Source organism: Aegilops tauschii, chromosome 6, assembly GCF_002575655.3.
Source record: "Aegilops tauschii subsp. strangulata cultivar AL8/78 chromosome 6, Aet v6.0, whole genome shotgun sequence".
Lineage (NCBI taxonomy): Eukaryota > Viridiplantae > Streptophyta > Magnoliopsida > Poales > Poaceae > Aegilops > Aegilops tauschii.
The window spans coordinates 329,904,226-329,929,699 of NC_053040.3; the positions used below are offsets into that span (position 1 = coordinate 329,904,226).

Genomic DNA, 25,474 nt, shown 5'->3' on the forward strand with positions numbered 1-25,474 from the left:
TACGTGCCTTGCTGCCCCTGCTGTCACTGGGAAAGGACACCGCAAGATTGAACCCAAAGCTAAGCACTTCTCCCATTGCAAGAAAGATCAATCTAGTAGGCCAAACCAAACTGATAATTCGAAGAGACTTGCAAAGATAATCAATCATACATAAAAGAATTCAGATAATATTCAAATATTGTTCATAGATAATCTTGATCATAAACCCACAATTCATCGGTCTCGACAAACACACCGCAAAAGAAGATTACATCGAATAGATCTCCAAGAAGATCGAGGAGAACTTTGTATTGAGATCCAAAGAGAGAGAAGAAGCCATCTAGCTAATAACTATGGACCCGAAGGTCTGAGGTAAACTACTCACACATCATGGGAGAGGCTATGGTGTTGATGTAGAAGCCCTCCGTGATCAATGCCCCTTCCGGCAGGATGTCGAAAAAGGCCCCAAGATGGGATCTCACGGGTACAAAAGGTTGCGGCGGTGGAATTAGGTTTTCGTGGATGCCCCTGATGGTTTGGGGGTACGTAGGTATATATAGGAGGAAGAAGTAGGTCGGTGGAGCCACGAGGGGCCCACGAGGGTGGAGGGCGCACCTGGGGGAGGTGGGCGCGCCCCCTACCTCGTGCCCTCCTTGTTGATTGCTTTACGTAGACTCCAAGTCCTCTGGATCACGTTTGTTTCGAAAATCACGTTCCCGAAGGTTTCATTCCATTTGGACTCCGTTTGACATCCTTTTCCTTCAAAACACTGAAATAGGCAAAAAACAGCAATTTGGGCTGGGCCTCCGGTTAATAGGTTAGTCCCAAAAATAATATAAAAGTGTATAATAAAGCTCATTAAACATTCAAAACAGAATATAATATAGCATGGAACAATAAAAAATTATAGATACGTTGGAGACGTATCACACTGGGCTCTAGGTTAATAGGTTAGTCCCAAAAATCATATAAAATAGCATATAAAACATCCTAGATGGATAATATAATAGCATGGAACAATCAAAAATTATAGATACGTTGGAGACGTGTCAAGCCCCCGAGTGGGAGGACTGCTCTCCACTTGGAGTGGTTTTTTAACTTAGGCGAAACTGGTTCGCGGCTAAGCCCCCGAGTGGGAGGATTGCTCTCACTCGGAGTAGATTTTTAACTTAGGCGAAACTGGTTCGTGGCTAAGCCCCGAGTGGGAGGATTGCTCTCCACTCGGAGTGTTCTTTTAAACTTAGGCGAAACCGGTTCGCGGCTAAGCCCCCTAGTGGGAGGCTTGCTCTCTAATCGGAGTGGTTTTTTTCAACTTAGGAGAAACCTGTTCGCGACTAAGCCCCAGAGTGGTAGGATTACTTTCACTCAGAGTAGTTTTTTAACTTAGGCGAAATTGGTTCATGGCTAAGCCCCCGAGTGGGAGGATCGCTCTCACTCGGAGTAGTTTTTTTAACTTAGGCGAAATTGGTTCGCAGCTAAGCCCCCGAGTGGGAGCACGAGTGGGAGGATTGCTCTCCACTCGGAGTGGTTTTTTAACTTAGGAGAAAACAGGTTTCGCGACTAAGTCACCCACTGGGGGATTTGGACGCACGCTTATGCAAGGGAAATTATCATGGGACTGCAGGAGTCATGTCTTGATAAATAATCTAAAAGCACTCTTATTACATCTCGATGATCCGAGTGCTAAGTATAAAATCGGCGGAGAAGATCAACATTCCATGCACACGGCTCATCAATCTTCTTTGCAAAGTTGTAGAGGTGGTAGGCTCCGTTGTGCAGCACCTTGGTGATGAGGAAGGGGCCTTCCCACATGAGGGCAAGCTTGTGAGGCCGTTGCTGATCCACTCGGAGTACTAGGTCTCCTTCTTGAAATGCTCGACCTTTGACGTTCCTGGCGTGATCTTGCTGATAAATAGTCGACCGAATCAGAGCCATCTCTCGCTCTTCTTCTAGAAGGTCTACTGCGTCCTGATGTGCTTGCTCTGCCTCAGCTTCTGAATAAAGCTCCACTCGAGGCGCATTGTGAAACAGGTCACTCGGCAGCACGACTTCAGTCCCGTACACCATGAAGAAAGGGGTTCGGTTAGTAGATCGTTTAGGAGTCGTCCTCAATCCCCACAGAACAGACGACACTTTAGTTACCCAAGCCCCAGCTGCATGTTCGAGGTCGCGCATGAGTCGAGGCTTCAAGCCTTGGAGGATCAGACCATTTGCTCTTTCAACCTGTCCATTCGACTGTGGATGTGTAACAGATGCATAATCCACCCGAGTGCCCTGGGAGGCGCAATACTCTCTGAACTCTTCTGAATCGAAGTTTGAGCCATTGTCTGTGATAATGTTGCGCAGGACCCAATACCAAAATATTTTTTTCTTTCACAAACTTGATGGTTGTCTTTGAATCCAACTTCTTGATAGGCTTGGCTTCAATCCACTTGGTAAACTTGTCGACTGCCACAAGCAGGTGTGTGAAACCACTTCTACCGGTCCTGAGCGGCCCAATCATGTCCAGTTCCCACACAGCGAATGGCCAAACAAGTGGAATGGTTTTCAAGGGGGATGCGGGTTTGTGGGACATATTTGCATAAAACTGGCAACCTTCACATTTCTCAATGATTTCTTTTGCAGTTTCATTGGCCCGTGTCCAGTAGAATCCTGCTCGGTATGCTTTGGCCACGATGGTCCGAGAGGACGCATGGTGACCACATGTCCCCGAGTGGATTTCGTCCAAGTTCAGTCGACCCTCTTCTGGAGAAATACATCGTTGGGCTAAGCCAGTAACACCTCTCTGTAGAGCTACCCATTGATCACTGTGAAGGCCTTGGATCTGCGAACAATCTGACGCGCCTCCACTTCATCTTCTGGAAGTTCCTGCCTGAGCAGATATGCAGTGTATGGTACAGTCCAGTCGGGGTGATTACTAGGATTGCCATAACTAGTCGATAACTGCTGGGACTTCGATCTCTGTCGGATTGGTAGGACTTATCGCTTGGGGAGGTTCTTCAGTAAAGGGATCCTCTTGCATTGACGGTGAATGGAGATGCTCAAGAAACACATTGCTGGGGATAGCTTCCGAGTGGAACCAATTTTTGCCAGGTCATCAGCTGCCTGATTCTTGATTCGAGGAATGTGGTGAAGCTCCAAACCTTCGAACTTTTCTCCAACTTCCTCAAAGAGTTGCAGTATCCAGTCATGGCAGGGTTCTTGACATCCCACTCCTTCATCACCTGATTGACCACCAAATCCGAGTTGCCGTATACCATCAGGGGACGGACGCTGAGTGAGATAGCCATACGCAACCCATAGAGGAGTGCTTCATACTCAGCTTCGTTATTAGAGGAATCGAAGTGAATCCGGAGGACATAACTGAGTTTATCGCCTCTTGGGGACACCAAGATCACCTCGACACCAGAACCGTTCGACATCTTAGATCCATCGAAGAACATAGTCCAATGTTCTGAGTGAACTTGAGTCGGCTTTTGCTGTTCAATCCACTCGGCCAATAAATCTGCAAGTGCTTGTGACTTGATCGCCTTCTTTGCTTCGAACTTGATATCCAGAGGGAGGAGTTCAATTGCCCACTTAGCCACTCGACCAGTCGCATCTGGATTCTTCATGATTTCGGACAATGGGGCATCGCTGACGACTGAAATCGAGTGGTCTTGGAAATAATGTGCAACTTTCTTTCCAGTTAAATAAATTCCATAGACAAGCTCCTAGTAATGTGGATACCTCTGCTTGGGTGGAGTCAAGACTTCAGAGATATAATACACTGAGCGTTGAACTTTATAGGCCTTGCCTTCTTCTTCGTGCTCCACTGTGAGCACTGTGCTAACAACTTGACCAGTGGCGGCAATATACAAGAGTAGAGGCTCTTTGCTGTTCGGAGCAGCAAGCACCGGCTGGGTGGAAAGCAGGGCTTTGAGCTCTACAAAGGCATCTTCAGCTTCAGTAGTCCACTCGAATGTATCCGACTTTTTCATCAGTCGGTAAAGAGGCAATGCCTTCTCACCGAGACACGAAATGAATCGACTCAACGCAACAAGACAACCTGTGAGCTTCTGAACATCATGCACACGTACAGGGCGATTCATTCGGAGAATTACACCGATCTTCTCAGGATTAGCATCTATACCTCGTTCGAAAACGAGAAAACCGAGTAACTTTCCACCGGGAACTCCGAACGTACACTTGGCCGGATTCAGCTTGATGTCGTACCTTCTATGATTGGCAAAGGTTTTAGCGAGATTAGTCAGCAGGTCAGAACTCCTGCAAGACTTAACAACAATATCATCCATGTACGCCTCCACATTCCGACTGATTTGAGTGAGTAGGCACTTCTGAATCATGCGCATGAATGTGGCACCAGCGTTTTTGAGGCCAAATGGCATGGTGATATAGAAAAAACACCAGAAAGGGGTGATGAAGGCCGTTTTTATTTCATCTGGCCCATACAGCCGGATCTGATGGTATCCGGAATACGCATCAAGAAAAGACAAACGCTCACACCCCGCAGTCGAGTCGACTATCTGATCGATGCGAGGGAGCGGGAAATGATCTTTCGGGCATGCCCGGTTGATATGCGTGAAGTCAATGCACATACAGAGTGAATTGTCCTTCTTAGGGACCATGACGATGTTAGCGAGCAACTTGGAGTGGTATATCTCGCGGATGAACTCAGCTGCCAGGAGCCGAGCCACTTCCTCGCCGATCGCCTTCCTCTTCTCCGCGGCGGACCGACGGAGATGCTCTTTGACCGGTGTTGGCTTTGGAGTCAACACACAAACGGTGCTTAGCCAGTCCCCTAGGTACACCTGGCATGTCTGAAGGTTTCCATGCAAAGATGTCATCCCAGTTCTCACTGAGGAACTGGATGAGCGCAACTTCCTATTTGCTGTCGAGTGTCGTTGAGATGTGGGTCGAAGCAGTTGTGGGATCTTCCGGGTGAATGTGAACTGACTTCGTCTCACCAGCTGACTGAAATGCGGATTCAGAAGTAGGCTTCTTGGCTCGGAGCAAATCACTCGGATCAGCATTCTTCTTGTATTCTTCCAGTTCTACCACTGCCATTTGCTCGTCTGCGATCTTGGACCCCTTCTGGAGGCATTCCTCTGCTCTCTGCCTATTCCAAGTGATCGTGATCACACCTTTGGGCCGGGCATCTTCAGCTTAAGATATACGTAACATGGACGGGCCATGAAACGAGCATATGTTGGTCTGCCCAGAATAGCATGATAGGCACTTTGGAAATCCACTACCTCAAATGTTAGCTTTTCTTTGCGATTTTTTTGAATCACCAAAAACCACATCCAAAGCAATCTGTCTGAGTGACTTTGCCTTCTTCCCTGGGATGACTCTGTGGAACTACATGTTGCTTTTGCTGAGTTGAGACATCGGAATGCCCATCCCCTGGAGGGTCTCGGCATACAGAATGTTCAGTCCACTGCTGATGTCTACTACACAACCTTCTTCTTGTAGACGTTGCTGGGCCTCCAAGTGCAGAGGTTTGTAGGACAGTAGCAAATTTCCCTCAATTGGATGACCTAAGGTTTATCAATCCATGGGAGGCATAGGTTGAAGATGGTCTCTCTCAAGCAACCCTGCAACCAAATAACAAAGAGTCTCTTGTGTCCCCAACACACCCAATACAATGGTAAATTGTATAGGTGCACTAGTTCGGCGAAGAGATGGTGATACAAGTGCAATATGAATGGTAGATATAGGTTTTTGTAATCTGAAAATATAAAAACAGCAAGGTAACTAATGATAAAAGTGAGCGTAGACGGTATTGCAATGCTAGGAAACAAGGCCTAGGGTTCATACTTTCACTAGTGTAAGTTCTCTCAACAATAATAACATAACTGGATCATATAACTATCCCTCAACATGCAACAAAGAGTCACTCCAAAGTCACTAATTGCGGAGAACAAACGAAGAGATTATTGTAGGGTACGAAACCACCTCAAAGTTATTCTTTCTGATCGATCTATTCAAGAGTCCGTAGTAAAATAACACGAAGCTATTCTTTCCGTTCGATCTATCATAGAGTTCGTACTAGAATAACACCTTAAGATACAAATCAACCAAAACCCTAATGTCACCTAGATACTCCAATGTCACCTCAAGTATCCGTGGGTATGATTATACGATATGCATCACACAATCTCATATTCATCTATTCAACCAACACAAAGAACTTCAAAGAGTGCCCCAAAGTTTCTATCGGAGAGTCAAGACGAAAACGTGTGCCAACCCCTATGCATAAGTTCACAAGGTCACTGAACCCGCAAGTTGATCACCAAAACATACATTAAGTAGACCACGTGATATCCCATTGTCACCACAGATAAGCACATGCAAGACATACACCAAGTGTTCTCAAATCCTTAAAGACTCAATCCGATAAGATAACTTCAAAGGGAAAACTCAATCCATTACAAGAGAGTAGAGGGGGAGAAACGTCATAAGATCCAACTATAATAGCAAAGGTCGCGATACATCAAAATCGTGCCAAATCAAGAACACGAGAGAGAGATCAAACACATAGCTACTCGTACATACCCTCAGCCCCGAGGGTGAACTACTCCCTCCTCGTCATGGAGATTGCCGGGATGATGAAGATGGCCAGCGGTGAGGGATCCCCCCTCTGGCAGGGTGCCGGAACACAGTCCCGATTGGTTTTTGGTGGCTACAGAGGCTTGCGGTGGCGGAACTCCCGATCTATTCTGTTACCCGATGTTTTTAGGGTATATGGATATATATAGGCGAAAGAAGTCGGTCAGGGGAGCCACGAGGGCCCACGAGGGTGGGGGCACACCCAGGGGGCAGGCGCGCCTCCCTGCCTCGTGTCCACCTCGAAGCTTCCTTGACTTCAACTCCAAGTCTCCTGGATCACGTTCGTTCCAAAAATCACGCTCCCGAAGGTTTCATTCCGTTTGGACTCCGTTTGATATTCCTTTTCTACGAAACACTGAAACAAGGGAAAAAGATAAATTGGCACTGGGCTCTGGGTTAATAGGTTAGTCCCAAAAATAATATAAAAGTGTTTAGTAAAGCCCATAAACATCCAAAACAGATAATATAATAGCATGAATACTTCATAAATTATAGATACGTTGGAGACGTATCAACTGCCACCATCCATGAGAACTTTAGTTTGTCGAGTGCCCCCAACGACTGGGTCGACCACTAATGACCCACAAGTATATGGGATCAATTGTAGCCTTTTCGATAAATAAGAGTGTCGAACCCAACGAGGAGCAGAAGGAAATGACAAGTGGTTTTCAACAAGGTAATGTCTGCAAGTGCTGAAATTGTAAGTAACAAAGTAGTTTGATAGCAAGATAATTTGTAACGAGCAAGTAACGATAATCGTAACAAAAGTGCAGCAAGGTAGCCCAATCCTTTTGAGGCAAAGGACAGGCCAAAACGGTCTCTTATAATAAGCAAAGCGTTCTTGAGGGTACACGAGAATTCCATCTAGTCACTTTCATCATGTTGATTCGATTCGTGTTCGGTACTTTGATAATTTGATATGTGGGTGGACCGGTGCTTAGGTGCTGTTCTTACTCGAACAAACCTTACGATTAACCCCCTCGCAAGCATCCGCAACTACGAGAAAAGTATTAAGAATAAATTCTAACCATATCATTAAACTTTTTGATCCAATCGGTCCCTTACGGAATAGCGCATAAACTAGGGTTTAAGCTTCTGTCACTCTCTGATACGTCTCCAACGTATCTATAATTTTTTACTGTTCCTTGTTGTTATATTATCAATCTTGGATGTTTTATAATCATTTTATATCATTTTTGGTACTAACCTATTGACATAGTGCCAAGTGCCAGATGCTGTTTTTCATGTTTTTTACATCACAGGAAATCAATACCAGACGGAGTCCAAATGCCACAAAACTCCACGATGAATTTTTATGGGCAAAAGGAACACAATGGGCCCTGGCTGCGCCTGGTGGGTTGTGCCCACCTCGGGTGCCCCTCGGACCGCCTCTTTTCTCTATAAATACCCCAATATTCCAGAAACCCTAGGGGAGTCGATGAAATATTCATCCAACCACCGCAGAGTCCAGAACCACCAGATCCAATCTAGACACCATCTCGGATGGGGTTCACCACCTCCATTGGTGCCTCTCCGATGATGCGTGAGTAGTTCTTTGTAGAACTTCGGGCCCGTAGTTAGTAGCTAGATGGCTTCCTCTCTCTCGCAGAATTCTCAATACAATGGTCTCTTGGAGATGCATATGATGTAACTATTTTGCGGTGTGTTTTGTTGGGATCTAATGAACTTCGAGTTTATGATCAGTTATATCTTTTTATATCCATGAAAGTTATTTGAGTTTCTTTGATCTCTTATAGCCTCGTATTTCTTCTCCGATATTTGGGTTTTGTTTAGCCAACTTGATCTATTTATCTTGCAATGGGAAGAGGTGCTTTGTAGTGGGTTCGATCTTACGGTGCTTGATCCCAGTGACAGAAAGGGAACCGGCACGTATGTATCGTTGCTACTAAGGATAAAATGATGGGGTCTATCTCTACATAGATAGATCTTGTCTACATCATGTCATCGTTCCTATTGCATTACTCTGTTTTTCCATGAACTTAATACACTAGATGCATGCTGGATAGCGGTCGATGTGTGGAGTAATAGTAGTAGATGCAGGCAGGAGTCGGTCTACTAATCTTGGACGTGATGCCTATATAATGATCATTGCATGGATATCGTCCTGATTATTTGAAGTTCTATCAATTGCCCAACAGTAATTTGTTTACCCACCTTTTGCTATCTTTCTCGAGAGAAGCCACTAGTGAAACCTACGGCCCCGAGGTCTTCTTTCTCATATATTTGCCTTTGCGATCTACTTTTCTCTTGCATTTATTTTCAGATCTATTTAACCAAAAATATAAAAATACCTTGTTGCGTTTTATTTCTATTTATTTTATTTGGCATTCGATCTATCAATCTACTACAATTTATCTCACGTCCATTTGCCTATCTTGAGGCGCCGTACCCCGGAAGGGATTGACAACCCCTTTAACACGTCGGGTTGCGAGGATTTGTTATCTGTGAGCACGGGTTGTTTACGTTGTGTTGCTTGGTTCTCCTACTGGTTCGATAACCTTGGTTTCATATCTGAGGGAAATACCTATCGGCGTTGTGCTGCATCATCCCTTCCTCTTTGGGAAAATACCGACGTAGCTTCAAGCGACATCAAAAGGAATTTCTGGCGTCGTTGCCGGGGTGGATCTTCAACATATACCAGGTTCCTAATCACAAATCTCATCTCCTCGCAATTTACATTATTTTCCATTTGCCTCTCATTTTCCTCTCCCCCACTTCACAGAAATTTGCCGTTTTATTCACTTCTCTTTTCCGTTTGTCGTTCTCTTGCCTTCTAGTCTTGATGGCTAGCGTCCCTACTCCTCCTTTGTCACCAGATTTTGAAGTCCTTTACTTCAAACAAAGACAATGAGAAAATTTGAAAGATGCCTGGTATAGGCTTATGGAATCGTATCGTATTTCCAACTTAAAGGGGGACGCTAAGGTTTTGCTTCGTAATTTTTATATAGGATTGGCTTTGCATCATAGACAACTCCTAGATTTTGTCGCTAAAGGAAATTTTATTGAGCTTGATGCCAATGCTGCCTACGAAATTTTAGAAGGAATTTTGGGAATTGCACCTCAAAAGAAGGGGTTCTCTTTCACCCCCGACAGAGTTCAAATGTTGGACAAACTTGGTGATTTGCATAAACATATGGTTGAAATACAAAAATATGATGAACCCCTCAAACACCTTAATGGTAGTATCAATCGCACGAATACTCTGATTACTCTTTGTAACAAGCGATTGGATATTTTGGATCTTAAGATGGTTTCTTTTCTGGAGAATTTAGGGAAGCGTATAGAGCCTCCCGGGTTTGAGAAAACCCCTACAAAAGTTGCCAAAACTTTGGAAGACAAAACTTATATCCTTGCTTTATGCCTAGCTAAGGGCGTAAAACTATAGCGCTTGTTGGCAGGCAACCCAATGAATAAATTTTATTTTTGCTTTTTGATTTATGTTCTTGAGTGTTAGAACAATTATGCTACTGTTATGATTGTGTTTTTTGTGTTTTAATTAGTGTTTGTGCCAAGTAGAACCAATAGGATCTTCTTGTATGATAGTTGTTTGATCTTGCTGAAAAAGACAGAAACTTTGTGCTCACGAAAATAATTGTTAAAAATCACCAGAACGTGATAAAATGCCAATTCTTTTTGCAGAAGATTAATATAAAAATTACCTAGGTCTTCCTAGTTTTCAGAATTTTTGGAGTTCCAGAAGTATTCGAACAAATCAGATTTCTACAGACTGTTCTGTTTTGACAGATTCTGTTTTTTTTGTGTTGTGTGCTTATTTTGATGGCTCTATGGTTTTCTTTGATGAGTTTTTGCCATAGAAAAGTTGGAATACAGTAGATATAATGCAAAAACAAAATAATAATTAGTTTGATACAGCACTTATAGTAGTGATTTATTTTTCTTACACTAACGGATCTCACGAAGGTTTTGTTGAGTTTTGTGTGATTGAAGTTTTCAAGTTTTGGGTTATCTTACGATGGATGAAGGAAGGATAGAAGAGCCTAAGCTTGGGGATGCCATGGCATCCCAAGCTATTATCCAAAAGTGAGCAACCAACTAAGCTTGGGGATGCCCCCGAGTGGCATCCCCGCTTTCTTCCAACAACTATCGGTATTTTACTCGAAGCTATATTTTTATTCGTCACATGATATGTGTTTTGCTTGGAGCGTCTTGTATGATACGAGTCTTTGCTTGTTTTATTTTGTGTTTTCAGTCATCAATCCTTGCTGGACACACCTATTTGAGAGAGCCAAAATTATGTCATGACTTGTTAGAATTGCTCTCTTTGCTTCACTTAAATTTTTTATGAGCAATAGGACTTGCTCTGGTGCTTCACTTATATCTTTTTGAGCACGGCGTGCTTAGTATTTTTGAAGAAATGCTCTCTTGCTTCACTTAGATTTATTTGGGAGTTAGTAAAATTTTAAAGAAATTCTCTCTTGCTTCACTTAAATTATTTTGAGAGAAAGAAGAAAAATTATGCTCATGATCTTCACTTATATTAGTTTGAGCTTATGAAAAGCAACACATGAAAATTAGTAGCAAAGTGATAGATATCCAAGAAGGATATAATAAAAACTTTCATGAAGATCATTGGACAAAAGAAACTTGATTCTTAGTAATAGTTTTGAGATATGCTGATGTGATATGTGAGTTATGTTGATGAGTAATTATGCTTTAGTAAGAATATTGCTGTTATGGTTTGTGATTCCCTATGCAAGTATGGAAGTCAATAGTCATGCAATGAAAATTATATCCTGCTTGTGGTGCATTATTCGGTGTTATTTATGCTTAATGCTTGCTTATGAGATTATCCATTTCTTGGTTGGTCGCTTCCCAATCTTTTGCTAGCCTTCACTTTGCATCAAGTATGATCTCTACTTGTGCATCCAAAATCATTTAAACCACTTTTGCCACATGAGTCCACTATATCTACCTATATGCGGTATTCTTTTGCCGTTCTAAGCAAATTTGCATGTGCCATCTCTAATTTTCAAAATAAACTTCTCTTTTGTGTGTTTGTTTCGCTCGTGGAGCGGTGAGGGGTGGCTAGTATTTTCCATGTTGGATGTGTTATTCTCACGATGAGTGTTTATTCACTTGTCATTGCACGAGAGTAAGGCAAAGGTCTTAGGGATGCCCAGTCCTGAAATGCAAAAATTAATTTACTTTATGTTGTCAAATAATAAATTCCTTGGAAAGTGTTGGTATGGAGGGCAACCGTGGATACAGCTAGCCATGGAAAGTGAAAGTATGGTGGAAAAAGGAATAAACTTTATTTTCTGTTTGGGAACCTCCTATGGCATATCTAGCATGGAAAGTGTTGGGAACTGTAAGTCGTTTTCGTTGGTGATACACCTCCCAAAACGTTTTTATCTCTATTTTTTCGCTTTGAGCTCCGGCACCTCTACAAATCCCTACTTCCCTCTGCGAAGGGCCTTTCTTTTACTTTATGCAATTTTTATTTTGAATTTGAGTGTCCATTTTCTCTCATAAAAAGCACCAACTAGGAGGCAATATGATCGTACTTAAGTATTGGGTGTAGCTAATATTCGAGTGTGTTTCATGAATGGATCAATGGTTGAGCACGATGGGCTAGGGATAACTTATTTTAGCATTGATATTTTGAAAGACTTGGTTGCTTGTTGATATGCTTGAGTATCTAAATTATTATGTCAAAACTAGACCATTGCTTTGAATCACACAAAAAGTCCAATTGTCCATGCTATAAAGAAAAGAATATGATATGACATTATAGGCAACATTCCACATCAAAAATTCTGTTTTTATCACTTACCTACTTGAGGACGAGCAGGAGTTAAGCTTGGGGATGCTGATACGTCTCCAACGTATCTATAACTTTTTATTGTTCCATGCTGTTATATTATCAATCTTGGATGTTTTATAATCATTTTATAGTCATTTTATATCATTTTTTGGTACTAACCTATTGACATAGTGCCAAGTGTCAGTTGCTGGTTTTTTCCATGTTTCTTACATCGCAGGAAATCAATACCAGACGGAGTCCAATTGCCACGAAACTCCAGGATGAATTTTTATGGGCCAGAAGGAACACAATGGGCCCTGGCTGCGCCTGGTGGGTTGTGCCCACCTCGGGTGCCCCCCATACCACCTCTTTGCTCTATAAATACCCCAATATTCCATAAACCCTAGGGGAGTCGATGAAATATTCATCCAGCCGCCGCAGAGTCCAGAACCACCAGATCCAATCTAGACACCATCTCGGATGGGGTTCACCACCTTCATTGGTGCCTCTCCGATGATGCGTGAGTAGTTCTTTGTAGACCTTTGGGTCCGTAGTTAGTAGCTAGATGGCTTCCTCTGTCTCGCTGAATTCTCAATACAATGGTCTCTTGGAGATCCATATGATGTAACTCTTTTGCGGTGTGTTTGTTGGGATCTAATGAACTTCGAGTTTATGATCAGTTATATCTTTTTATATCCATGAAAGTTATTTGAGTTTCTTTGATCTCTTATATGCATGATCTCTTATAGGCTCGTATTTCTTCTCCGATATTTGGGTTTTGTTTGGCCAACTTGATCTATTTATCTTGCAATGGGAAGAGGTGCTTTGTAGTGGGTTCGATCTTACGGTGCTTGATCCCAGTGACAGAAAGGGAACCGACACGTATGTATCGTTGCTACTAAGGATAAAACGATGGGGTCTATCTCTACATAGATAGATCTTGTCTACATCATGTCATCGTTCTTATTGCATTACTCCATTTTTCCATGAACTTAATACACTAGATGCATGCTGGATAGCGGTCGATGTGTGGAGTAATAGTAGTAGATGCAAGCAGGAGTCGGTCTACTAATCTTGGACGTGATGCCTATATAATGATCATTGCATGGATATGGTCATGATTATTTGAAGTTCTATCAATTGCCCAACAGTAATTTGTTTACCCGACGTTTGCTATCTTTCTTGAGAGAAACCACTAGTGAAACCTACGCCCCCGGGTCTTCTTTCTCATATATTTGCCTTTGCGATCTACTTATCTCTTGCATTTATTTTCAGATCTATTTAACCAAAAATACAAAAATACCTTGCCGCGTTTTATTTCTATTTATTTTATTTTGCGTTCGATCTATCAATCTACTGCAATTTATCTCACGTCCGTTTGCCTATCTTGAGGCGCCGTATCCCGGAAGGGATTGACAACCCCTTTAACACATCGGGTTGCGAGGATTTGTTATCTGTGTGCAGGGGCTGTTTACATTGTGTTGCTTGGTTCTCCTACTGGTTTGATAACCTTGGTTTCATATTTGAGGGAAATACCTACCGCCGCTGTCTTATAATAAGTGCAGCAAGTTAGCCCAATCCTTTTGAGGCGAAGGACAGGCCAAAACGGTCTCTTATAATAAGCAAAGCGTTCTTGAGGGTACACGGGAATTTCATCTAGTCACTTTCATCATGTTGATTCGATTCGTGTTTGCTACTTTTTTTATTTAATATGTGGGTGGACCGGTGCTTAGGTGCTGTTCTTACTTGAACAAACCTCCTACTTATGATTAACCCCCTCGCAAGCATCCGCAACTACGAGAAAAGTATGAAGAATAAATTCTAACCATAGCATTAAACTTTTGGATCCAATCGGTCCCTTACGGAATAGCGCATAAACTAGGGTTTAAGCTTCTGTCACTCTCGCAACCCATCATCTAATAACTACTCCACAATGCATTCCCTTAGGCCCAAATATGGTGAAGTGTAATGTAGTCGACGTTCACATGACACCACTAAGGGAATCACAACATACATACTATCAAAATATAGAACACATACCAAGTTCACATTATTACTTGCAACATGATTTCTCCCGTGACCTCAAGAACAAAAGTAACTACTCACAAGTGATAAACATGCTCAAGATCAGAGGGGTATTAAATAGCATATTAGATCTGAACATATAATCTTCCTTCAAATAAACCATATAGTAATCAACTACAAGATGTAATCAACACTACTAGTCACTCACAAGCACCAATCTATAGTTTTGGTACAAAGATTGAACACAAGAGATGAACTAGGGTTTGAGAGGAGGTGGTGCTGCTGAAGATGTTTATGGAGATTGCCCTCCCCAAGATGGGAGAGTTGTTGGTGATGATGATGACGATGATTTCCCCCTCCGGGAGGGAAGTCCCCCCGGCGGAATCGCTCCGCCAGAGGAAAAAAGTGCTCCTGCCCAAGTTCCACCTCGAGACGGTGGCGCTTCGTCCCGAAAGTCCTCTCCTTATTTTTTTTCTTGGTCGAAATGACTTATATAGTAGAAGATGGGCACCGGAGGTGGGCCGAGGAGGGCACAACCCACCTGGGTGTGCCTGGGCTCCCTAGCGCGCCCAAGTGGGTTGTGCCCACCTGGTGGGTCCCCTCTGGTACTTATTGAATCCAATATTTCATATATATTCCATGAAAATCTCCGTAAAGTTTCAGCTCATTTGGAGTTGTGTAGAATAGGTAGCCTGACGTAGATTTTTCAGGTCCAGATTTCCAGCTGCCGGAATTCTCCCTCTTTGTGTGTACCTTGAAAATTATGAGAGAAAAGGCATTAGAATTACTCCAAAAAGAATTATTATGCATAAAAACATTATAAATAACAGTAGTTAAACATGATTCAAAATGGACGTATCAACTCCCCCAAGCTTAGACCTTGCTTCTCCTCAAGCGAAAACCGAAATCAAAAAACTTGTCCACATGCTTAGAGAGAGAGAGAGAGAGAGGTGTTGATAAAACAAAATACGGACATAGAAGCATCATGTGTATTATTATAACAACAACAAACTTTAACATAAAACTTTTATCATAGAACTTTTATCATAGACTTCTCATGAATAGGTAACAATTCATCACTCTATTGAAGTATAAAGCATAAACTCTATTAGAAACCAACAAACTATGTTTTTAGTCAACTTTGCAACTACAATTCATCATCTTTTCAGGAAGGGTCATGTATCGGAGCCTTTAGGCAAGTCCACATACTCAACCATCATATAGTCTTCTATCATTGCTAACACTCATCCCATACAGATGAGCAAAACGTTTCAACCGGACACATAGAAAGATAGGGGCTTATAGTTTCACCTCCCAACGTATTCACCTCAAGGGTGATGTCAACAATAATAACTCATGCTACCCATATTTAACTGGACATATGCGCCTAGATCTTTCCTCACCACATGATGCTTGCCAAAGGAGAAAAATGAAAAGGAATAGAGAGAAAAACTTTGACTCTTGCATAAAAGTAAAAGATAGGCCCTTCGCAGAGGGAAGCAGTGGTTGCCATGCGCTTATTTGCTTGTATGCTCAACCCCTTAGTGCAAAATAACGTCATGTTATATTGCCCCTTGTGATAGGGACCTTTATTATGCAGTATGTCGCTTTTATTCTTCACCATCACAAGTTCGTACAACGCTCAATTTTCTCTTACACTAGATGATCTTAATTTTTAGAAGCAATTTTTATCACCTTAATGCACCGATGACAACTTACTTGAAGGATCTTGCCCAATCCTTATGTAGGTGTGGTGGACACTTGAAAATAAGACTTGGGTTTAAGGGTTTTTGGATGCACAAGTAGTATCTCTACTTAGTGCAGAAATTTTGGCTAGCAAAGATGGGGGGCAAGCACCACATGTTGAAGGATCTATGACAATATAACTTCTATGTTAATATGAACAAACATAAATCATTAAGTTGTCTTCCTTGTCTAACGTCAACAATTTTGGCATATAATATTTTGATGGGGGCTCACAATCACAAAAGATTTCCAGGATAGTGTATTTGTATGTGAATCTTCTCTTCCCTTATTAATTCTTTCATGAGTTGCATCATTGACCAATGTTATTCTCTAATAAAATTTCCTACTTATACTTTTCCTTATGTGGTGTAATTACCTACCATAAGATTAGCATATGATTTTTTTCATTTATTTCCTTCCTTTTTATTGAACACGAAAGTAAAGAAAGCAAAAACTCAAACTAAACTTTATTATATATCTTGCACACGATTACAAGGATAGATCACTAAGCAAACTCTCAAAAAGAAAGGATCGAACTAAACTTTTATTCATCTAAAGCAAAAGATAACTATGGATCGAATAAGATAAATAAAGGCAAAAGATAGCGGGGGTGATATGATACCGGGGCACCTCCCCCAAGCTTGGCAGAAGCCAAGGGGAGTGCCCATACCCGATACTCAATTTTCTTTTGGTGAAGGTGGTGGTGATGAAGTAGAGGCGATCTTGTCCTCGGGTTTCCATGGCAGAGGTCCACCATATTAGGAGGAAGAATGAGTCTCACGGGTCCTGCAACTGGCAGTCAAACTCATCCCTTTAAACCTTGCCTCATATTCAAAGACTTGGTTTTGGAGATCGTAAATCTGGCTTTGGAGGAAGTTGATTTGCTCGTTGAGGGTGAAGACGACGTCCTTCATGGACTTGCCATCCACCTTGAGATCACGGGTAAGGTCCGTGATCATGAGGTGATTGGCATTGAGTCCACGCTCTAGCATCCCCTTGCACCGGAAAACCTCCTGCTCCATAGCTTCAAGCCTAGCCTCCACGGTCCCCGTTCCCTTGGGTCCTTGCACATCACGGATGTGAAGCACCCCCTCATGCATCTGGATGACCTGAGGGTGATGCACCACCTCCCGCAAATATGGGTTGATGACGTTCTTGAAGAACTTGTCCTTGGAGGAGCTTGAAGCGGCCATGGTAGATGGGATCTGTCAGGAAACAGCAAGGAAAAGAAAACAGAAGATTTCTCGGTGATACGGTGGTCAATAGGTTCAGGGGGTATATAAAGATTTTTTATCTTGGGAAACAAGCAAACAGAAGAAAAACAGAGTCCGGAAGGTACCCGAGGTGGGCACAACCCACCTGGGCGCGCCTGGCAAGCCAGGCGCGCCCTGGTGTCTTGTGCCCACCTCGGTGACCTTCCTGGTTGTTTCTTATTTTCCTAATTTTTGTTATATTCCAAAACTGATAAAAAATATTTTTGCGGATTTTTCGGAGTCCGTTTACTTACCGTATCACGTACCTCCTCTTTTTCACGATTCTGGAGTGTTCCGGAAGGTCTCTTTTATGTGTTCTTCCGGTTTCATAGTTTGGATAATATTACTTTCAACATTAATGGGCATACCTGAGATATAATGTTTTATTTTTTGCCCATTAACAACCTTCGGGTTAGTACCTTCAGCATTATTTATTTTGATAGCTCTAGACCGATAAACCTCCTCGATAACATAGGGTCCTTCCCATTTGAAGTGGAGTTTTCCTGCAAAGAATCAGAAACGAGGGTTGTACAAAAGAGCATATTCTCCAACTTTGAACTCAAGCTTTTGGATTCTTTTATCATGCCATCTTTTAACTTTTCCTTTAAATAACTTGGCATTTTCATAAGCTTGGGTTCTCCGTTCATCTAATGAGCTAATATCAAATAACCTCTTTTCACCGGCAAGTTTGAAATCATAGTTGAGTTCTTTGATTTGCCAATATGCTTTATGTTCTAACTCAAGAGGCAAATTGCAAGCTTTTCCATAAACCATTTTATAAGGAGACATACCCATAGGATTTTTGTATGCTGTTCTATAAGCCCAAAGTGCATCATCTAATTTCTTAGACCGATTCTTCCGGGACCTATTGACAGTCTTTTGCAAAATTAATTTTATTTCTGTATTGCTAAGTTTTACTTGACCACTAGACTGAGGATGATAGGGTGATGCAATTATATGGTTAACGTCATACTTGGCAAGCATTTTACGGAAAGCACCATGAATAAAGTGTGAACCACCATCAGTCATTAAATATCTAGGGACTCCAAATCTTGGGAAAATAACTTCCTTAAGCATTTTAATAGAGGTGTTGTGATCAACACAACTAGTTGGAATAACTTCTACCCACTTAGTAACATAATCAACAACAACCAAAATATATGTATACCCATTAGAGAAAGGAAAAGGCCCCATGTAATCAAATCCCCAAACATCAAATGGTTCAACAACAAGTGAATAATCCATAGGCATTTCTTGACGCTTACCAATATTACCTATTCTTTGACATTCATCACAAGATAAGACGAACTTACGAGCATCCTTGAAGAGAGTAGGCCAATAAAACCCAGATTGCAATACCTTGTGAGCAGTTCTGTCTCCCGCATGATGTCCTCCATAAGCTTCGGAGTGACATTTCCATAGGATTTGTCCCTGTTCATGCTCAGGTACACAACGTCTAATAATACCATCTACTCCTTCTTTATAAAGATGTGGGTCATCCCAAAAGTAATGTCTTAAATCATAGAAGAATTTTTTTCTTTTGTTGGTATGTAAAGCTAGGTGGTAAATATTTAGCAATGATGTAATTAGCATAGTCAGCATACCAAGGAGTATTATGAGAAACATTTATTGCAGCTAACTGCTCATCAGGAAAACTATCATCAATAGGTAGTGGGTCATCAAGCACATTTTCAAGCCTAGACAAGTTATCAGCTACGGGGTTCTCTGCTCCTTTTCTATCAGTGATATGCAAATCAAATTCTTGTAGCAAGAGAACCCATCGAATAAGTCTAGGTTTAGCATCTTTCTTTTCCATAAGATATTTAATAGCAGCATGGTCAGTGTGAACAATTACTTTTGAATCAACAATGTAAGATCTAAATTTATCACAGGCAAACACTACTGCTAGAAATTCCTTTTCGGTAGTAGCATAATTTCTTTGAGCACCGTCTAGAGTTTTACTAACATAACGAATAACATTTAGTTTCTTATCAACTCTTTGTCCTAGAACAGCACCAACAACATAATCACTAGCATCACACATAATTTCAAAAGGCAAGTTCCAATCAGGTGGTTGAACAATAGGTGCACAAATTAAGGCTTTCTTGAGTGTTTCAAAGGCTTCTAAAAAATCATCATCAAACACAAAAGGAACATCCTTTTGCAAAGATTTGTAAGGGGCCTAGAAATTTTAGAAAAGTCTTTGATAAATCTCCTATAGAAACTAGCGTAACCTAAGAAACTACGAATACCTTTGATATCTTTAGGACATGGCATTTTCTCAATTGCATCAACCTTAGCTTTGTCCACCTCAATACCTCTTTCAGAAATTTTATGGCCCAAAACAATACCTTCATTAACCATAAAGTGGCACTTCTCCCAATTCAAGAGAAGATTTGTTTGCTCACATCTCTACAAAACTCGATGAAGATTGCTTAAACAATCATCAAAAGACTTCCCATAAACGGAGAAATCATCCATGAAAACCTCAACAATATTTTCACAAAAGTCAGAGAATATAGCAGTCATACATCTTTGAAAGGTAGTAGGTGCATTGCATAAACCAAAAGGCATGTGTCTATAAGCATAAGTTCCAAAGGGACAAGTGAAAGTGGCCTTTTCTTGATCAGGTTGAGAAACAGGTATTTGTGAGAAACCAGAGTATCCTTCAAGGAAGCAAAAATGTGTGTGCTTAGATAATCTTTCTAGCATTTGATCAATAAAAGGTAGAGGGTAATGATCTTTTCTAGTTGCTTTGTTTAATTTTCTCAAATCAATTACCATTCTATAGCCTGTAACAATTCTTTGTGGAATAAGTTCATTCTTATCATTAGGAACAACAGTAATACCTCCTTTCTTAGGGACACAATGAACAATACTTACCCATCTACTATCAGCTATAGGATAGATTATACCTGCTTCCAGAAGTTTTAATATTTCCGTTCTTACCACTTCCTTCATCTTTGGATTTAACCGACGTTGGTGATCAACAACGGGTTTAGCATTAGGTTCCATATTAATCTTGTGTTGACATAGAGTGGGACTAATGTCCTTTAAATCATCAAGAGTATATCCAATAGCAGCTCGGTGCTTCCTTAGAACCTTCAATAATCTTTCTTCTTCATGTTCTGGAAGGTTAGCACTAATAATAACAGGATATATCTTCTTCTCATCAAGATAAGCATATTTCAAAGTGTCTGGCAACTATTTTAATTCAAACACAGGATCACCTTTAGGTGGAGGACCTCCTAGAGTTTCAATAGGCAAATTGTGTTTAAGCAGAGGACGTAGTTCAAAGAAAATTTTATCTGTTTCGTTTCTTTCATGCATATGTAAATCATTTTCATGGTCTAGCTGATATTGTTCTAGAGGATCAGTAGGAGGCATAGCAATAGAAGCAAGACCAATTATTTCATCCTTACTAGGCAATTCTTTTTTATGAGGTTTTCTACTAAACTTGGAAAAATTAAACTCATGAGACTCATCACCAAAGCTAACACCGACAGTTTGTTTCTCACAATCTATTTTAGCATTAACGGTGTTCAAGAAAGGTCTACCAAAGATAATGGGACAAAAATCATCTTGTGGGGAACCAAGAACAAGAAAATCGGTAGGGTATTTTATTTTTCCACACAAGACTTCAACATATCAAACAATCCCAATTGGTGATATAGTATCTCTATAGCAAGTTTAATAGTAACATCTATGTATTCTATCTCTGCGGGTGCTATGTCATTCATAATTTCTTGGTATAAGGTATAGGGAATAGCACTCACGCTAGCACCCATGTTGCATAAACCATGATAACAGTGATATCCTATTTTAACTGAGACAACGGGCATGCCAACAACAGGTCTATGTTTATCCGTTTTATCGGGTTTGGCAATTCTAGCAGCTTCTTCACAGAAGTAAATAACATGGCCATCTATATTTTCTTCCAGGAGATCTTAAACCATAGCAACACTAGGTTCTACTTTGATTTGTTCATCAGGTTTGGGTGTTCTAATATAACTTTTGTTGACCACAGTTGAAACTTTAGAATGTTCCTTGATCCTAAAAGGGAAAGGTGGTTTCTCAATATAAGCAGTAGGAACAACTGGATCAACATTATAAATAATAGTTTCCTCTTTAGCTAGTACTGGTTCTTTAATTTCTTCTTTAATAGGTGGGTGATATTTAAACCACTTCTCCTTATGGAGATCAACATGAGTAGCAAATGATTCACAAAAGGGGCTACTATCTCAGAGTCAAGTCCAAATTTAGTGCTAAACTTTTGAAAAGCATCGGTATTGATAAAAGATTTAACACAATCATACTTAAGCTTAATACCTGACTCTTTACCTTCGTCGAGTTCCTAATCTTCAGAGTTGCATTTAATCTTTCTAGAAGATCCCACTAGAATTCAATAGTCTTCTTAATAAAAGAACCAGTACAAGAAGTATCGAGCATGGATTGATCATCACAAGAAAGCAGAGCATAGAAGTTATGAATAATAATTTCTCTTGAGAGCTCATGATTGGGGCATGAATATAACATTGACTTAAGCCTCCCCCAAGCTAGAGCGATACTTTCTCCTTCACGAGGCCAAAAATTATATATGTAATTCTGATCACGATGAACTAGATGCATAGGATAATTTTTTTGGTGAAATTACAATTTCAATCGGTTCCAATTCCAAGATCCAATATAATCGCATAGCCTATACCATGCCAATGCTTTTCCCTTCAAAGATAAAGGGGAAACCTTCTTCTTAAATTCATCCCCGGGTAAACCTGCAAGCTTAAACAATCCACAAAGTTCTTCCACATATATCAAGTGCATATCAGGATGTTCGGTTCCATCTCCTGCATAAGGATTAGCTAGCAGTTGTTCTATCATACCCGAAGGAATTTCATATTCAACATTTTCAGTAGGTGCAGTAGGTTGAGGGGTAACTAATTGCGGTTCCGGTCAAGGTGAAGATACCCCGAGCAAACCCCTCAAAGGATTGTTTTCCATAGTAACAAGTGATAATAAATTTAAGCACGTAGTAATAAATTTTCCTTACCGATTTCCACTTACCAAGAGCACTTCACTCCCCGGTAACGGCGCCAGAAAATGGCCTTGATGACCCACAAGTATATGGTATCAATTGTAGCCTTTTCGATAAGTAAGAGTGTCGAACCCGACGAGGAGCAGAAGGAAATGACAAGTGGTTTTCAGCAAGGTAATGTGTGCAAGTGTTGAAATTTGAAGTAACAGAGTAGTTTGATAGCAAGATAATTTGTAACGAGCTAGTAATGATAATAGTAACAAAAGTGCAGCAGGTTAGCCCAATCCTTTTGAGGCAAAGGGCAGGCCAAAACGGTCTCTTATAATAAGCAAAGCGTTCTTGAGGGTACACGGGAATTTCATCTAGTCACTTTCATCATGTTGATTCGATTCGTGTTCGCTAATTTGATTATTTAATATGTGGGTGGACCGGTGCTTAGGTGTTGTTCTTACTTGAACAAACCTCCTACTTATGATTAACCCCCTCGCAAGTATCCGCTACTACGAGAAAAGTATGAAGAATAAATTCTAACCATAGCATTAAACTTTTGGATCCAATCGGTCCCTTACGGAATAGCGCATAAACTAGGGTTTAAGCTTCTGTTACTCTCGCAACCCATCATCTAATAACTACTCCACAATGCATTCCCTTAGGCCCAAATATGGTGAAGTGTCATGTAGTCGACGTTCACATGACACCACTAAGGGAATCAAAACATACATACTATCAAAATATCGAACACATATCAAGTTCACATGATTAGTTGCAACATGATTTCTCCCGCGACCTCAAGAACAAAAGTAACTACTCACAAGTGATAAACATGCTCAAGCTCAGAGGGGTATTAAATAGCATATTGTATATGAACATATAATCTTCCACCGAATAAACCATATAGTAATCAACTACAAGATGTAATCAACACTACTAGTCACCCACAAGCACCAATCTATAGTTTCGGTACAAAGATTGAACACAAGAGATGAACTAGGGTTTGAGAGGAGATGGTGTTGTTGAAGATGTTGATGGAGATTTCCCTCCCCAAGATGGGAGAGTTGTTGGTGATGATTATGATGATGATTTCCCCCTCCGGGAGGGAAGTTCCCCCGGCGGAATCGCTCAGCCGAAGGGCAAACGTGCTCCTGCCCAAGTTCTGCCTCGAGACGGCGGCGCTCCGTCCCGAAAGTCCTCTCCTGATTTTTTTTCTAGGTCAAAATGACTTATATACTAGAAGATGGGCACCGGAGGTGGGCCGAGGAGGACACAACCCACCAGGGCGCGCCTGGGCTCCCTGGCGCACCCAGGTGGGTTGTGCCCACCTGGTGGGCCCCCTCTGGTACTTATTGACTCCAATATTTCTTATATATTCCATAAAAAATCTCCGTAAAGTTTCAGCTCATTTGGAGTTGTGTATAATAGGTAGCGTGACGTAGCTTTTTCAGGTCCAGATTTCCAGCTACCGGAATTCTCCCTCTTTGTGTGTACCTTGAAAATTATGAGAGAAAATGCATTAGAATTACTCCAAAAAGCATTATTATGCATAAAAACATTATAAATAACAGTAGGTAAACATGATGCAAAATGGACGTATCAACCACCAAAGCTTGCCGCCCGGGGGTAGCAACGTGAGCTGGGTGATCAGACTGGTCGAATGTAATAGGAGTCTTTGACCATTTGAGGTACGTCGTAGTTGCCGGAGCAACCATGTTGACCTCTCTGTTTATGACTTTCAGTTAGGGATGTAAATGGATCGGATCAGATTCGATAATGCCTTTACCATATCCTTTACCATATTTTTTCGGATTCGGAGCGGATCAGATAATGACCGGATGCGGATTCGAATACAGATTATATCAGACTATGGATTCGGAGCAGAAGCGGAGCGGACTCGGACCGAAAACGGATAAAAAATCTATATACATCTTTTCCATAATATCTATCATGATCTATGCAAAGAAGAACAATATATAAGTAACCAATCAATTTTTATTGATCAATGAAATTAATAACTTACACGCTGCACCAAGCATGACACTAGCCATCGTAGGTTCATAGTGTTCTCTGGTTTATAACAGAATATGTTATATACTACTCCCTCCATCCCAAAATATAAGAATGTTTTTGACACTAGTGTAGTGTCGAAAACGTTCTTATATTATGGGACGAAGGGAGTATTAGGTAAGTGAGCTTGTACAATACATGTTCTCAAGTTTATCCGCCGCGCTTGTACGTACATGTTATGTGTACAGTCATACAACAGTGCTATTAGGTTTAGGTTTATATGATATTTATATGTGGTGATTCTAATCAGTGGTCTAATTGGGTCTTTATGCTTGTCGATTGGACCAAATTTATCAGATAATCCTATTTGATAACACTGGATAATCCGCAAAAAATATAGGATAATCCACATCTATCGGATATTATCAATACCATATCCGCTACCATATTCGTCGAATATCCGTCGGATTTGTGAAAGTGTGTACCATATCCTTAAAAACGGATGCAGATGCGGATGCGGATTCGGAACAGAAATTATCCGTACCATTTACATCCCTACTTTTAGTCGACTTTTGCTCTCAACATCGGCAAAAATCACCAAAGTAGCATTGACCTTCGGGTAACCATCGGTCTTTTCCTCATCTTTGTCCTTATCAGAGTCCTTCTCATTGGGCTGTCCCTCACGAAACTGCTGTATAACGAGTCTGCACTGTCGAGTGGTGTGTTTGGGCAAAATCAAGTTACCCTCTTCATCTTTCTTCATGTGGATGTGACACGGTAAATCCAGGACGTCCTAGCCCGACTGATCCTTCATTTTTTGGGCACCCAAGGCCCCTTGGGATTTCCTTTGAACTTCCCTTGGGTATTCACCACTTCAGCCTCAGCCTGACCCGTGGCTTTGGCTTTGCGCTTCTGCTTCCGACTGGGGTTTCCACTGCCAGCATCATGGTCGATTGTCCTTCCTTTTCCATGGCGGAGTCGGTCTTCTTCTTCGCCATTCGCGTACCGAGTGGCTATCTCCATCACCCGATTCAGGGTCAT

At 41.3% G+C, this 25,474-nt stretch overlaps 1 protein-coding gene across 1 annotated transcript; it reads right to left on the reverse strand.

The window, feature by feature from the left end:
- Positions 1-1,662: 1,662 nt before the first annotated feature.
- LOC141026064 (uncharacterized) lies at positions 1,663-25,474 on the reverse strand. Its single transcript, XM_073502018.1, has 5 exons — positions 25,304-25,474; positions 4,580-4,799; positions 3,123-3,622; positions 2,820-2,940; positions 1,663-2,306 (listed from the first exon to the last, which is right to left on the reverse strand). Exons 1-5 carry the CDS (start codon positions 25,472-25,474, stop codon positions 1,663-1,665), a joined length of 1,656 nt encoding a protein of 551 aa, XP_073358119.1.

Coding starts and splice junctions, on each gene's coding strand:
- LOC141026064 (XM_073502018.1), bottom strand. CDS start 25,474: ATGACCCTGAATCGGGTGATGGAGATAGCCACTCGGTACGCGAATGGC. Junction 4,800..25,303: donor GTCAGGCTGAGGCTGAAGTG/GTGAATACCCAA, acceptor GGAAACCTTCAG/ACATGCCAGGTGTACCTAGG. Junction 3,623..4,579: donor TAAGAAGGACAATTCACTCT/GTATGTGCATTG, acceptor ACTCGATTTCAG/TCGTCAGCGATGCCCCATTG.